Raw genomic sequence first — 14,930 nt, 5'->3', positions numbered from 1 at the left:
GACTTATTGACCTTACTCACACACTTGTTCTATGCTGCAGATAGATAGGAATGTCTCTCAAGACAGGTACAAACTAAGAAGTTTGTTGACTTTTATATTTAAATCTTTTTTTGGGATAAGGACAGGATTAGCAATTTGAACTCCTGGGTGAAGAGCGCCCTCTACCACTGTAGGATGACAGATCTCCAGAGCCTAGTTTCCTGGAAAATGGAAGGTTTGAAGGGACTTGGTTAAAAGTCGTGCAGCCAGAATGTGTAAGAAGAAGGACTTGAACCTCAAACCTTCTTGGCTTTGAGTCCAGCTCTCAGTAGCTACCCCTTCAGGAAAATTAGTTTAATGAATAAAAGAGGCCTTCATTCTAATTCCTTTCAAATTACAAGGTAGTAACAAAGATAAGTAAGTAACAAAGTATAAATAAGTAAGTAACAAAGATAAATAAGTAACAAAGAACAAAGATAACAATAATGTCAGCAGAAAGTTTAAGTAAGCAGAGGGGGTGAGAATGTCAACCAGAAGTTAATCGAAAGATTTTTCATTCCTATAATCTGTCATAAGTGTGTGGTGATAAGTAGTGGATAACTCCAATTATTTAATACTATTTTAATTATCTTTGGGACATTTTTGTATTTTCAAATGCATGTAGGTCATATTCAGTGATAAATTCCAGCAGCTCTATGTTGTTCGAGATAGGATTTTGATGTGATGAAAAAAAATTATTGAAAATTACAGTTCTTATTTGCAAAGTTGAAACATACAGCAAGTGTACAATAATTGTAACTATTCCACTATTATAAAAGATGTGTTTCTGAGGTCATTGTGACAAAATTTTACTTAACAATTTACCAGAATGGAGAATAGAAAGTTAGAGTTGGGAAAACCTTGGAAAGAGTTGGAAATATACCATGTCCAGCTTCCTCATTTTGTAGATGGGGGACACTGGAACTCAGAGAAGCTGGGATCTGAATTCAGGTCTTCATATTCCAAGTAGAGTGTCTCTTGATACTATAGGTAGAATATGCCTATCTCCAGATAGGACTTTATAACTATAAAATACTTGGTGTTTGAGAATTATTGTCCCGGACAAAAGTTGTGCAGCTTTTGCTTGTACACTTGTTGTATTAGGAAGCTTACTGCTTTGCCCATTCCATTATTTTTCAGGATTTTAGGGGAGAGTTATAATTCCTTGTAACAAGGTAAAAATCCCAGTTCTCTAGAGTTTATTAGAGTACAAACCTTACTGTATTATTAAAAATCCTTTATTAAAGCTGTATTGCCTATAATAGGATTTAAACTACCTCAGTGTACTTATGGTGACTCTGCTATATATACACATTCAGGGAGCTTTCAGTAAGGCCTTCTGAGTAAATGGCTGAGCAGAATTGAAAGAATCCAGCCCATTTATACAACTGTTAACTTCAAAAGGGATCTACCACCATGTGGAAGATGAAGAACATCAGGAGGAAAGGGTGGAAAGAACGCCAGATTTAGAGTCAAGACCCAGGTTCAGATCTTAGCCCTGTCCCATACAGACCTCTGTAACCCCGGGCAAATCACTGTGGGGCTCTTGGTGTCCTCATCTGCAAAAGGTAGGACAGGGTCCCTTTCAACTTTAAATTGTGGGCTTTTTGAATGGGAAAATTCATCTCTGTAATTAAAAACTGGCTCAGAAAATCAGGTTTGCTTTTTATGTCAAAAGAGAAAATTTCAGAATGATAGTGTCTTTTCATTACATATGGAGTTTATTTTATTTTTTTTATTAGATTATGAAAAACTCCACATGAAATGAGAAGATATGGTTAGGTAAAGACTGTTTTCTGATCAATCAAAAAAGTTTGCAATTAAGTATTTTTTGACTTATTGTTGGATTCTTGTCTACTGCTTTTCAAATAGAAGTTAGTAAAGAAATTCTCACTGTAACAGTAATTACCTAAAGTGTGATTACTGCCAAATTGTAATAATCTAAAATTGCTTTTAAAATATAATGTAAAAACTTGCAAAACTCTTTACTAAATAACGTCTAGATTTCATTAATCATCAAATTAACATCTGTTTCAAGGAAGTCTAGTAGCTATATTTCCACTGTTTATATTCCCTATTTCCACTGTATAATTTTATTTAAAATTTTTATTTTTTACAGTTGGCCGTAAACCAAAGACCCAACAACCAGCTATTTCCAATGGGTCACCTGAGTTAGGCATCAAGAAAAAACCTAGAGAAGGCAAAGGTAACTGTGTGTGTGTGTAGAAAGTTTATTGACTGTACTTTTTTGGGGAAAAAGTATACTTTATACATAGATGCATGTGGCAGTACTGAATATTATATTTTCTTTTCTATTAATTTGTAGGCTATATTTTGAAGCTACTGTTAAAGACAGTAGCAGAACATGCTTCAAAGGCTTGTTTTTCTCAGAATGTAAAATTTCACTTAGTGGGAAAATTTTATTCAGGCTAATTTAAAATTTCCAGGAGATTTATCTATTAAAAGGTATCCTGAGATAGTGCTGACCAAAACTGACACTAAGCTATATATACTAGATACTTTAGCTTTAGAGATAATCTATTCACATTTTAAATAAACAAAAACAATTCTCAATAGATTTTTCTCTTGCTTGGAATTGTCTCTTTGAGGTCAGAGTACAGAATCTGGCAAAGTATTGATTATTAAGACTATTGCAATATTACTTTTCCCACGTGAAAGATTTAGAGATTTTCAAGGTATATTTTATTCGTCATGTTGATTTGTAATCTTATTGATGTAATTATTTCTCTTGATGCAGATTGCAACCTCTCTGGTTTCTCATTTTATGTGATTCTTGTTTGTATCAATACACTGCATTGTGTAAAGCTTTTAGTATTTTCTATAGTCCACATGGGTTGTCTGTCCTTCATCTTACACTTTCTCCATATAATTAGCCCCTTTCCCCCTTTTTACATGTGTTTGATTGAAGTCTTTTAGCGCATTCTTTTACATGAGTCATCATTGTTTAAAAAACAACAATAAAAACAAAAACTAAAGTATGATTTAAAAATTGTCAGCATCACTATTTTTAATAATTGTTGGATGTAATTGTTGGATTCAGTGTCTTTTAATTTGAGTTGCAATGTTTGCCCTGAAGTTAGGAGCACCTGAATTCAAATCTGGCCTCAAAACACAATACTTCCTAGCCGTGTGACCTTGGGCAAGTCATTTAACCCTAATTGCCTAAGCAAAGAAAAAAGAAAAATATTTGAAAGTAATGGAAATTAGAGAAAATGTTATTTTGAGAAATTGGGCATTTAGCTAATAACTAACTTCTTTCACTTAGTGAACTCTCAATTATTTAGAAACTAACCATCTAGTTTAAAGCTTATCATCCCTGCCTGCTTGAAATCCCTTCCCTAAACCAGCTAATTTCTTTTATACACTCTTAATGGAAGGATTCTCATGATTCTGTTATTGCTAATTTTGAGACTAGACATTTAAATAGAGTTATAAAAAACATTTTTCTGAAGGGGAGACTGGTTCTCCCACTACATGCCTATGGTCATGATCCCTTTGCCAATTGGCATGAGATTTTTAACATGTTCCATTCCTGACCTGAGTCTGTTTATCCCTCCCCAGTGCAGCCTGATGGCCTCCTCAGGGGCTCAACATATTTATTGGTACTGAACCTAGATGCTGTTGGCCTTCTCCAAATTCTTACAGTTCTATGAAATATAATTTGTCTTGTGCTTCTTGAAAGAATTTTAGATTGCCTTTAATTTTAGCATTATAGTAATTATTTGTACAACATGGTAAACTTCAGGAGCTATATAACCCTACCTTCCTGAAAGATTTCAAGTCGTACTTTGAAGCAGGTTTTTGATAGGTAGCTGCTTGTCTGGAAGACCTTTCAGAAGAAGCTATTTTCAAAGGCCTTTTTTGAATAGTTACCTGACCAGAGGGAATTGATAAAAAATTTTAAAATGAGAGGTAAGCTTCGCTCTTATTATCCATGTGTTGATATTAAAAATATATATTTGGATGGCATGTGTATTTAACCTATATCAGATTTCTTGCCATCTTGGGGAGTGGGGATAGGATGGAAAAGGAGGGAAGGAAAAATAATTTGGAACTTAAATTTTTATGAAAAAAGAATAATGTTGAAATAAATATTTTCAGGAAATTTTTTTTTTTTTTTTTTTTTTGGTAAAGTAGCTATCTAATACTTAATTAGTGATCTAGAACTTCTGTAATTTCATTACATGATTGCTTATCTCTACAAAATTGAAGGCTGGCAGAAGTTAATATAAGTTTGGACTTTGGCCTTTCATGGGGCCATGGAATTTAGAATTGTACAAGACTGGCCTTGCAGTCCAATCTCATTCTATAAATAAGGAAACTAAGGCCCTGATAGTCTGATAGTTTAAATAAGTGTCCTGGGTCATTCTGGAAGTAAGCAGGTGAGCCTACTTACACCTGATTCCAGCGGCTGTAGGACTTTCTCTCCTGTGTCCCGCTTGTTGAGTCCCACATATGAGCTAGCCAGTACAGATATAGTTACACTGTTGAAAGGTGCTACGTCTTGGTGGGTGTCATGTCGTTGATTATGGGCAGTACTGAATCCTAGAGGCAGCGTGGTGACATGGGTATGATTGGGATAGCCATGGAATCTGGCTTATACTCTCTGCGATGATTTAGCTTTTTGGAGTCTCAGACAACAAGTTGCAGATATTGTTTATCTGCATCACAAGAAGTTTCCTAGAATGATGAAATTCTAGATATGGGATAAATTCAGAATTTAAGATTTTTAGCTAGTTATGTTGCTGGTCTGTAATATAGGCTTTGAGACAACATAAACAAATGTGATGTTTATTTCTTAATTGAACTTCAGTGTATACAGTTATTCTTTTGTTGCTTAAGTATACAAATTAAGTAATAATGTTGCAAGTTATTCGACACAGTGGAAATTACTATTTTGCTATTCTAAGTGTATGCATGCCTAAATTGCTTTTTATGTTTGTCTTTAAAGGTAACACAACGTATTTGTGGGAGTTCCTTTTAGATCTCCTTCAGGACAAAAATACCTGTCCTCGATATATTAAATGGACGCAGAGAGAAAAGGGAATATTCAAGCTTGTGGATTCCAAAGCTGTATCCAAGCTATGGGGAAAGCACAAGAACAAGCCAGACATGAACTATGAAACTATGGGAAGGGCCTTGAGGTAAAAAAAAACAAAACCATACAAACATACCCTCTGAACTACTGGACAGCAATGAAGCGAAGCAGCATTCTCTTTGTTCCTTAGCTCTATAATAAAAAAAACACTTTTTAAAATAAAGAAAATCTCAGTAATTGGTGAGTTTAAATCAACAATATCAAAACAAATGTTAACTTAGGCTCAGTTGTTGTGCAGGTGTCTCCTTTGAATATCAGTAATGTTAACATTACGTTATTTTATGTGGTTTTTTTTTTTTTTTGGATGAACCCAAGAATTGAGAGTATAACATTTCCAGAAATTTTTAAGCAGTGGAATACTTGTATATGATGTTTTTTGGTTGCTGTTGGTGGTGGGTTGTTTGAGGGTAACTTATTGGGGAAATGTAATTTTAAGTTCCTTTGTTGGTTTAGGACACCATTATATGCAATTTCATTTGTTGTTTTCCACATTACAATTTTAAAATGCTTAACTCAGAGAACAGTAACTTATTGAATTGCTAATTGAATTTATTTTAAAATATTTTGTCCAGAATCTTTATAGTATTTGGAGAAATGTCTATTTTATTGAAAGTTGTGAGGTTTTGTTGTTGTTTATGTGTATCAACTGGTCTAATCATTTTGTAGGAGTCCAGATTGGGATAAGGGAGGGATGGCAGCAGGGAGAATAGAAATAGTGTTTAGCAGTTAGTTGTCATAGCTTAGTAATAGTCCTTTGAGTTCACTTAAAACAGTTTCCAGCTGCATTTCACTGCTAAAGGGATTGAGTAGATGGTTTGTTAGAGTAGTAGGAATGTAATGGTATGTGTATCATTTATGAAAAATCTGCTTGATATGCAACCAAGTAGCGAATTTACTATTATTTGAAACACTTTCACCTTCTTTTGTGAATTTCACTCTAAGGCTAAAAGGAGTCAAATAAATTCTTTCTAAGACCTTTAGATTTTGTTCTTATTCTTCTCTGTCCTGAGCTTTTTGAGCAAGCAAGGCAATAAGCTCCTTGTTTCTGATCTCTACAGGAATTAATGAATGCTACTGCCAGTATCCACTCCACTCCCAGTCCTTTGAGGCCTAGGCAGGAGGACAGGAACCTACCTACCAACTACTAGATCAAAAGTCAACAAAGTCCACAAGCAAAGAAGGCACTGAACCCTTCTTTCTCTTGTGAAAATGGCAGCATCCCTGGAGGCAGAAATTCATCTTGCTTTTGCATTTGGGAGTTGTACTGTACTGCTTTTCCTTATTATATAGGAATTGTAACGATTGGATACTGTGGATATCATTTTTTTTTTTATAAAAACTTTGCTATTTGAATACTTCAAAAGTATGCAATTGCATATTTTTAAAGTAATTTTGGGAACATAAAAGCCACATAGTAGTAATACATGAACACCTTATCTGAAACATTTTATTTGTAATTTATATACATTAAATAATGCACAATGAAACATTTTAAAATTTTTCCAGATATGGGGGAAAATTGTGGGGTGGGGAGTCTCAAGGAGTGAGGAAATCATTTCTCAGCTAAATGACACACTCCTTACTCCTCCCCTTTTATTTTCCTGGGCTTTTCACACCTATTCAAGATGCTATGTAGAGGTGGAGGGAGGGGGAAATCCTACAGACACATAGTGTTCAGGTTGAAACTGTGCAGTTTGATAGGACCCGAAAATAAAACCAGTTACTGTCTTGGTTTAAGAGTGTTTCCGAACATAACTAGTTTCATAGTGTAATTAATATGATAAATTCCCTATTTATTATGAGCATGAAATGTAAACATAATTTGCTATAATATTTATATTGTTTGTTATTACCACAAAATGATGTATATAAAATATTTAACAAAATCATATCATTTGATGCTTTATTCTTACAGATACTACTACCAAAGGGGGATTCTTGCGAAGGTAGAAGGACAGAGGCTTGTATATCAATTCAAAGAGATGCCAAAAAATATAGTTGTCATAGATGATGACAAAAGTGATGCTTGTAATGAAGACTTAACAGCAACTACTGATGAAAAATCATTGGAAAGAGTTTCATTAACTGCCGAAAATCTCCTGAAAGCAGCAGCTTCTGTACGTGGAAAGAATTCCTCTCCTTTAAACTGTACCAGAGCTGAAAAAGCTGTAGCCAGAGTTGTGAACATCACATCCCCTGGGCATGAGGCTTCAAGATCTCCTTCTTCCACCACCTCTGTTTCAGCAACATCTGCCCCAAGGTAAGAGCTGTTATTACACTGCCCTCTCTTGGCACTCTGGGATCTTGAGAATACCAACCTCACAGTGGGATAAATGGCAGCATTGGTTTTGTGTGCAAGCGTCCTGAGGTTCTCATTGTAATAAAAATGTGTTTTACTTTTAACATGCTTCTCAGCTAACACGAATTGGTTTATATTGTTTAACTATTAATGATAATTTTAGCTTACTTTGTTTCTCATGTTTTATAGTCATAGCATTTATAAGATAACTAAGAGAAAAACCAGAATTAACTGTATTTCAGACAGGAATTACCAAAAAACATGTGACTTATGGACCCTGAGGGCATTAGTTGTTATTTGCATTTCCTTTAACATGCAAGATAATAAGTTTTCTCTCTCTCTCTCTCTCTTTTTGGATTTAACAGGACAGTTCGTGTGGCGATGCAAGTGCCTGTTGTCATGACCTCTTTGGGACAGAAAATTTCAACAGTGGCAGTTCAATCGGTCAATGCAGGTTCATCTTTAATAACCAGCACCAGCCCTACAACAGCAACCACTCCAAAGGTGGTAATTCAGACAATCCCTACAGTGATGCCAGCATCTACCGAAAATGGAGACAAAATCACAATGCAGCCTGCCAAAATCATCACCATCCCAGCCACACAACTTGCACAGTGTCAGCTGCAGACAAAGTCGGGCCTGACTGGATCAGGCAGTATTAACATAGTTGGGACTCCATTGGCTGTAAGAGCCCTCACCCCGGTGTCCATAGCCCATGGGACACCTGTAATGAGACTCTCAGTGCCTGCCCAGCAGGCGTCCAGCCACACGCCCCCCCGAGTCATCAGTGCGGTGATCAAGGGGCCAGAGGTTAAATCAGATGCTGTGGTTGTAAAGCAGGAGCCTGAAGTGAAGACTTTGCAGCTGGTACAGGAAGAAAAGCCAGCAGATGGAAGTAAGGCTGTAACCCATGTGGTGGTGGTCAGTGCTCCCTCCACCATTGCTCTTCCACTAACAGTGAGACCAGAAGGCACAGTAACATGTGAGAAGTGAGGCAGCATCCAACTGCCAGGCAGAGGAAGCACAGACAGGGATGGGACAGCATCAAGAGCATGCAGGGAGACTTGACAACATTTTTAATGCATATGAGAAAGCAATCAGAGACTTACTGGAAATAAATTACCTTTATCCCATGTTTAAGTGGGACATGAACTGTATACATTGAGATGCTGACAGAAAACTGCCTCTTACAGCAACATATAAAATAAAAAAGGGACCAAGCTGTTCACTACATTATCAAGTTACACTAAGACTTGGAACACTAAAAAGAATTCTGTAAGAGGTGATCTTTTAAGTTAGGAGAGGGGGGAATAGGGAAGGATGGTCTCATTGTTACAAATAGCAAATTTTGATGCATTTTTTTATGCATACCAGCAATTATTACTGTGTGAACACAGTACTCACTTAACTGGTGCTATGTGAAGACTCTGCTAATATAGGTATTTTAGAATGTGAATTGAAGAATGGATCCAAAAGCTTCTGAAAGAGGATAACGAAGAAAAGAGACCTAGTGGAATTTTTGTATCATATAGCTTAAGCTGATTTAAAACAAAAGCCTTAGACTGATTTTCAGTTTTCTTTCTTGAAATAAGCTAATGGCTTGTTTGTGTAAAGCTTTTTTTATTAAAAGAAAAATTTTAAAAATCTTGTACCTAGCACAGTATTGTTATAGAATTTACATGTAACATATTTTGTATGGTAGTTTTAAGTCTGTCGCTTTCTTAATTGTGGACATAGTAGCAGCTGGCTTTGGCCTTTGCTGACACATGCCTGTGCCACTCACCCAGCCTTGGCATCTGTGCATACATTTCAGTCTCGGCTCTACTCTTTCACTAGAAAGTTCACGCTCAGCATGAATTTTTGTCAGGTAGTTTTAAACCTGTATTTCTTTCTTTTCTTTTTCTTTCTTTCTTTCTTTCTTTTTTTTTTTTTTAGTTCAACTTAAAGGAGGGAAAGTACCAGTGTTCAGAATTGAACTATAATAGTTTGTATATTCAACATTTGAAGTATATTATATTTTGTTGTACTCTTGTTTCAAAGTGTATTCAAGTAGGTTTTACTGAAATATAGAAATGAAATTTATTTTGTGCTTTGTTTGGTCTCTGGCGATATTTTTGATGTTTAGAGGTAATGGAAACAAAGTAATTATGGTTACTGTGGCATTTGCCCTATGATGTACATTGTTATAAAACTTTGCTCAAGCAGATAATAGAAACTGGTTTAGAAAAGAGCTAATTCTTTGCTATCTGCAATAGAAATCCTTGGTTGTTACCTAGAGATTTTGCCTTCATTTCTATTAGTTATCAATTCAATAGGTATCAGCTCTGTGCTTTTGCCATTCCATTTCTTTATGATAAGTTTGAATTCTAGTATTTAAAAAATGACAACATATCCTATTAAAGGTGAGATTGTTTTTTAAAAAATCAGAAAATGTGAGTAGGTCCAAATCTATTTTAAAGTGATTATATGTGCTGATTGGACATACTTTTTAATCTTTCCTAATTACACATTTGTTCAAAAACTACTTCATACTTTTAGAATGAATTAAACTAAAAATCTACCTGCCTTTACGATTTGTTGTCATTTAAGTAAGGATGGCAGTGATGCGACTATCAAAAAGATATAAAGACACCTAGTTGTTTTAATTCCATTTTGGGAGTTAAAAGAGGGAAGGAAGAATTCACAGATTTAATAAACTGTTGATAGCATTATTTCCTTGTATAAATCACTTACACATATGTGGTGCTTTACAATGTATAGCATGGTTTTTACATGAATTTGATCTTCTTGATAACCAAGTGAGATAGGCAGGATTTATCCACAGTTAGGCTTTGAAAGTTGATGTAAGTAACAGCATCACAATTCGAGTTTCTGATTTCTCTGTTCCAGTGTTGTTGGGTTTGTTTTTTTTAAAAGAGTGATAACAGAAGAGCATAACTTCAGCATTAAAGTGCCATATTGGCAAAGGAAATAAAAAATGAAGTACTATATCTTCTCTGAGGCTGAAATCCAGATGTTCATATTGTCCTTCCTGTTTCTCTTGTGGGTTGTTGGGATCATCAGCAAAGGAGGATTTCAACATGGAAAAAACCAGATTTTATATAAATAGAAGTACTTATATATAGAAATGTATCTAGAGAAAAAGAGCTATAGAGAGGTAAAAATAATATTACAAAAGAAGTGCTAAAGATGCTAAGCGAATTGGTATTTCTCTAGTTATTAGTACTGGCTCTGTTTTCTTCTGTCTTAAACCTTGTCTCCAATAGGTTACTTACTATAGAGACGTAAAACAAGACTAAAGATCGGCATCCCTAGGGGAGGACCTCCAGGCCAACTTAAATCTCTGGTGAGATATTGATTACTTGTTTCTAACCATATTATTTAAAAATCAATTCAGCAGAACCACTGTCATTACAGTACAAACAGCGTTTTACAAATAGGAATTTTTAGAACCTAGGAAAGGTAATGTTAGGATTACATTGAGATGTATTTCATTCTAACTGGAATCAATTAAAGGATGGAATTGAAATAAAGATAGTTGCATATGGTAGAAATAAAATTTCTTAGTCACCAGTAGCTGCCTAGCATATGAATAAAATGCTTCTGGTTGTCAGAATATCAGTATTTTAGTGCCTATGATATGCCCACCATGGTGCATAAAAGTATAAGAATATTTCTTGTCCTCAAGCAGTTTACTTTTGGAGATGTGGCTAACAACTGAAATTGTGTGAGATAGATTATGAGATTATGAATGCCATAGAAGTTTGGAGACAGAACTCTGAAGGCTAGATGGATAAAGACTTCATAAAAGAAATGGGGCTCAAGCCTTGAAAGATAGGATTTACCTAGGTAAGAAGGGAGATGAAGTCAGGGTTAAATTAAAAAAAAAAAAAAAAGTAATACATAGTAATATATATACATATATATATATATATATGTATATATATTACTAAGTGTCTATTGTGTATAAAAACAGTTGCTCTGCTAGTATTCAGTAAGAACATTTGGAGATTAGTAAAGTTATCATGAAATTAGACAAAGGCCTAAGAAATGAGCAAGCAAAATCTTGTGTTAGGTCAAAAAAGGGGAAAGGCCATTGGCAATTTCTCAAGACAGGCTCCTTAGAGCATAGGTAAAAATTCCTTTGCAGGAAGAGGTAGCAGGTGATAGTCTAGGCATTAGGGCCATCCTAAGCTAGGCACAGAAGTTGGGTAAGCAGTACTTCACAAAAGACAGTCAACAGAAAAGATGGAATCACAGAGGCAGGAATTAGCATAATGTGTTCAAAGCACTAGGAACAAAGCTCAGCCTTACTGCAGGAGAATGAAGATGTGGGGGAGTATGAAAGACACATAGGATGGAAAGAGTGAGCCCAGATTGGTAAATGCTTTTAAGTAGTGCCAAAAAACATTGGAGATGGGCCTAGAATGAAATCACTTATAGAAGCCTTGCGACTTTAGGCAAAAAGTTTAGCCTCCCTGAATCTGTTTTCTCATAAAGGTTATAGATTAAATGTGATTACATTAAAAGAATTTGTAACTATAAAAGCACTGTGTATGTGTAAGTTTTAATTTTTATTTTATTTAATCAGTTGATTAGGTAGGTGGGAAGAAATGACTGTTTTCTGAGTAATCAATAATGTGACATGTTGTAAGATCAATTTAATAATGCCTTGCTCAGATGAAAAGTAACATGGAGAAAACATATTAAATGAGTGGGGAGTAATCCATCTATGATGTAATGACTAAAATGGAAAAAAAGTTAAATGGGACCAAACTTGGTAACTGGTTGTGGGAGAGGGAGAAGTAAGGAAAATTATTTTTATTCTTTTAAGCTTCAATTATAGGCAAGTTGTGAATAGAAACTGATTTTTAAAGAAAACACGTATTTGGATTTAGGTATCTTGTGTTTTGAGTTAAAAAATGAGAATCAAATTAGAAATGCTTTGCATAGGTTGTTGGACATTTGGAACAAGTAGTTTTAACCCTGGACCACAAATAGGTTTTGTGGAAGTTTGTGTAAAGGAGAAAACCTTGAATCTTTGTGAATATTTATAGTTTGGGGGAGAAGAAGGAAGAGAAATAGCTTGTCATTGGAAGTAGGAGGTCCAGAGTAAAATCTTGAGAGTGTCAAGAATCACAACGATCTAAAAATCAAATCCAATTCATAACTAGAAATCCCTGCTACACTTCCAAGAAACTTCCACTAGAAAAACTCAACCACCATAGTTTTAATTTCTCTTTAGGATATTCTCTCAGGTGATGTCTTGCTCAACCTTTCTTAGTCTTGCTCTCCAGTGTCAAAGAGAACAAGTCTAAGAGTACCACCCACCCAGACCTGAAGACACTTTAGATGTGGGATGACCAGGGCAATAGGATTATCACCTCCACTGCTCCAGTTATGCCTCTTGGGGCTGTCAGACATGAAATACAATGGCCTTTTCCCAATTTCCACTCTTGTTTGAACTGCAGTGGACCATTTCACTTTCCAACTCCTCTCTTGACTACCGGCTCTCATCTGACTCCTGGATTGGTGACTCTTTTCTCCATACTACTGTGAATATTTATAAAGGTTCCACCTAATCTCTTTATACCTTTCTATGACAGCTTCTTTCACTTCTATGGTTTCACTCTATACCTCCAATTTGGATAATTCCAACCCTCTATCTCTACCCTAGAATTCTTCCCTGACCTTTATAATAGCACATTTCTGATTTCTAAACATTTTCACTAGAATTTCCTCTAGATACCTTAAGCTCAAAATATACTAAATAGAATTTACCAACATATTGATCTAATTCAGAAGAGGGAATGGAGGAAAATGAAGATGTTAAATGGAGATGAAAAACAGATTCTAAAAGATTTTACATATAGTGGATTATAATAGTTAAAAATTTTCCTTGATAGCTAAAAAGATCGCATAAATATCCAGCCATCAAATATTGATAACTTGATTGGGAGGATTATAAATTGCAGCAGATTTTTAAGTGTGAAATGAAGTTGTTGGTGTACAAAGCATTTCATCCCAGTTTTCCTGATATATAGTTCGGGGATAATACAGCATAATGCAGAGAGCTGAACTTCTGAATACATGATCAAAATCCCACTTTTAATATTTATTAACCTATTAAATTTAGGTAAAGTCACCAGACCTTATGTGTTTGCAACAACTCCCTTGGATTTTTTTAGTAAGGCTGTGATTGCCTGGGTGGAAAAAAAGTTTTCATGAGTATTGCATGCTAAACAAAATGAATGCTCCTTCACATATGATTTTTATGAATAGTTTTTCCTTTTTTGAGTATATTAACATTAAAAGTAAAGCTTATATTAAAATATATTGCTTGTACAGAAACAGGAGTAACCTACAATGATGGATGCCAGGAAGAATATGCAGAAAATTAGTATTAGCCCATTAATGTAAAATTTAGCCTAAAGCAGAATTGAATAATAAACCTAAAGTCAAATTTGGACCAGATAGAAACATGATCTTTGTTTGGAGCTCATTTTCTGTTATCCATTCTAGCATCATTAATCATTGTCAAAAGGTTTTTCTTAAATGATAGCCTTAAATCCATTTAATCCCAGAAGATAGCTGTTATTTACTATAAAATTCAATTGGAGAGGGAAAAAAAATCAGAATTTGGAGCTGGAAGGGAACTACTCATATCTAAGGAGAAATATTCCCCACAATGTCCATGACAAGTGGTTATTTAGATCTGCTTGAAGCCCTTCAGCTATAGGGGACATCATGATCACTTGTGGTATACTCCTTTATTTTTAGGGCAATTTATAAGTTTATGAAATCTATCTTTTCTAAAATTTGGTTCCACAAACATTTATTAGATGTCTTTTATGTGCAATGAATTATTGCTAGTAAATTAATTACAGCTGGTAAAAAGAGAAGTGATAAGAGACCAGGAGATCATTGTGATATATACCCTCAAATAACAGAAGCATAACCTTGAGGAGAATGGATATTTATCTAATCCAAAATAAAGTGACCAATTAAAAAAAAAAAAAAGGCATACAATAGAATTTGTAGACACATGAATGTCATTCCAAAGTAGTCATAGGAAACTATACTTAATTCCATTACTAAAGTTTTGGGGATTTAAAAAATTATATTTCTAGAATTCTTGGAATAATAACTAGGAAAACTATTCTGCATGAGTTGTGGAATTGGTCATGGAATCCACAAGTAATGTGGAATAATTTGAAAGGCTTGGGACCCATTCTTTTGAATATCTGGCAACTTTTAATTTTAACTTTTTAAAAACTCCATTTTATTTTCAGTTCTGAATGCTTTCCCTCTATCTTCTCTCTCCCTTAACAATTAAAGAAAAAAAAACCCAAAACCTCCTGTCTTAAATAACTTGAAAATTTCCTCTCCCTCAAAGAAAAAAAAAAAAAATTAAAGGATAAAGCCTGAGGAATAGTCTCACTCACTTTCAGTAATGCACACTGAAAGGAGGACCCCACATAATGTCTTGGCAGA

General features: G+C 34.8%; 1 protein-coding gene across 3 annotated transcripts in view; it reads left to right on the top strand.

The window, feature by feature from the left end:
- ELF2 (E74 like ETS transcription factor 2) overlaps positions 1 to 14,456 on the top strand; it is an 84,629-nt gene extending 70,173 nt beyond the window's left edge. For all 3 annotated transcript variants that reach the window (XM_074273712.1, XM_074273714.1, XM_074273713.1), the window contains 4 exons: positions 2,138 to 2,224; positions 4,991 to 5,183; positions 7,053 to 7,397; positions 7,802 to 14,456. In XM_074273712.1, coding sequence (XP_074129813.1) covers positions 2,138 to 2,224; positions 4,991 to 5,183; positions 7,053 to 7,397; positions 7,802 to 8,429 — 1,253 coding nt within the window. In that variant the 3' untranslated portion in view covers positions 8,430 to 14,456. The remainder of the gene's footprint in view (positions 1 to 2,137; positions 2,225 to 4,990; positions 5,184 to 7,052; positions 7,398 to 7,801) is intronic.
- Positions 14,457 to 14,930: the final 474 nt, after the last annotated feature.

The sequence above is a fragment of the Sminthopsis crassicaudata genome, chromosome 6, assembly GCF_048593235.1.
Source record: "Sminthopsis crassicaudata isolate SCR6 chromosome 6, ASM4859323v1, whole genome shotgun sequence".
In the NCBI taxonomy this organism is placed as follows: Eukaryota; Metazoa; Chordata; class Mammalia; order Dasyuromorphia; family Dasyuridae; genus Sminthopsis; species Sminthopsis crassicaudata.
The sequence above is the reverse complement of the archived record's forward strand: the minus strand, read 5'-3'. Positions and strand labels throughout refer to the sequence as shown.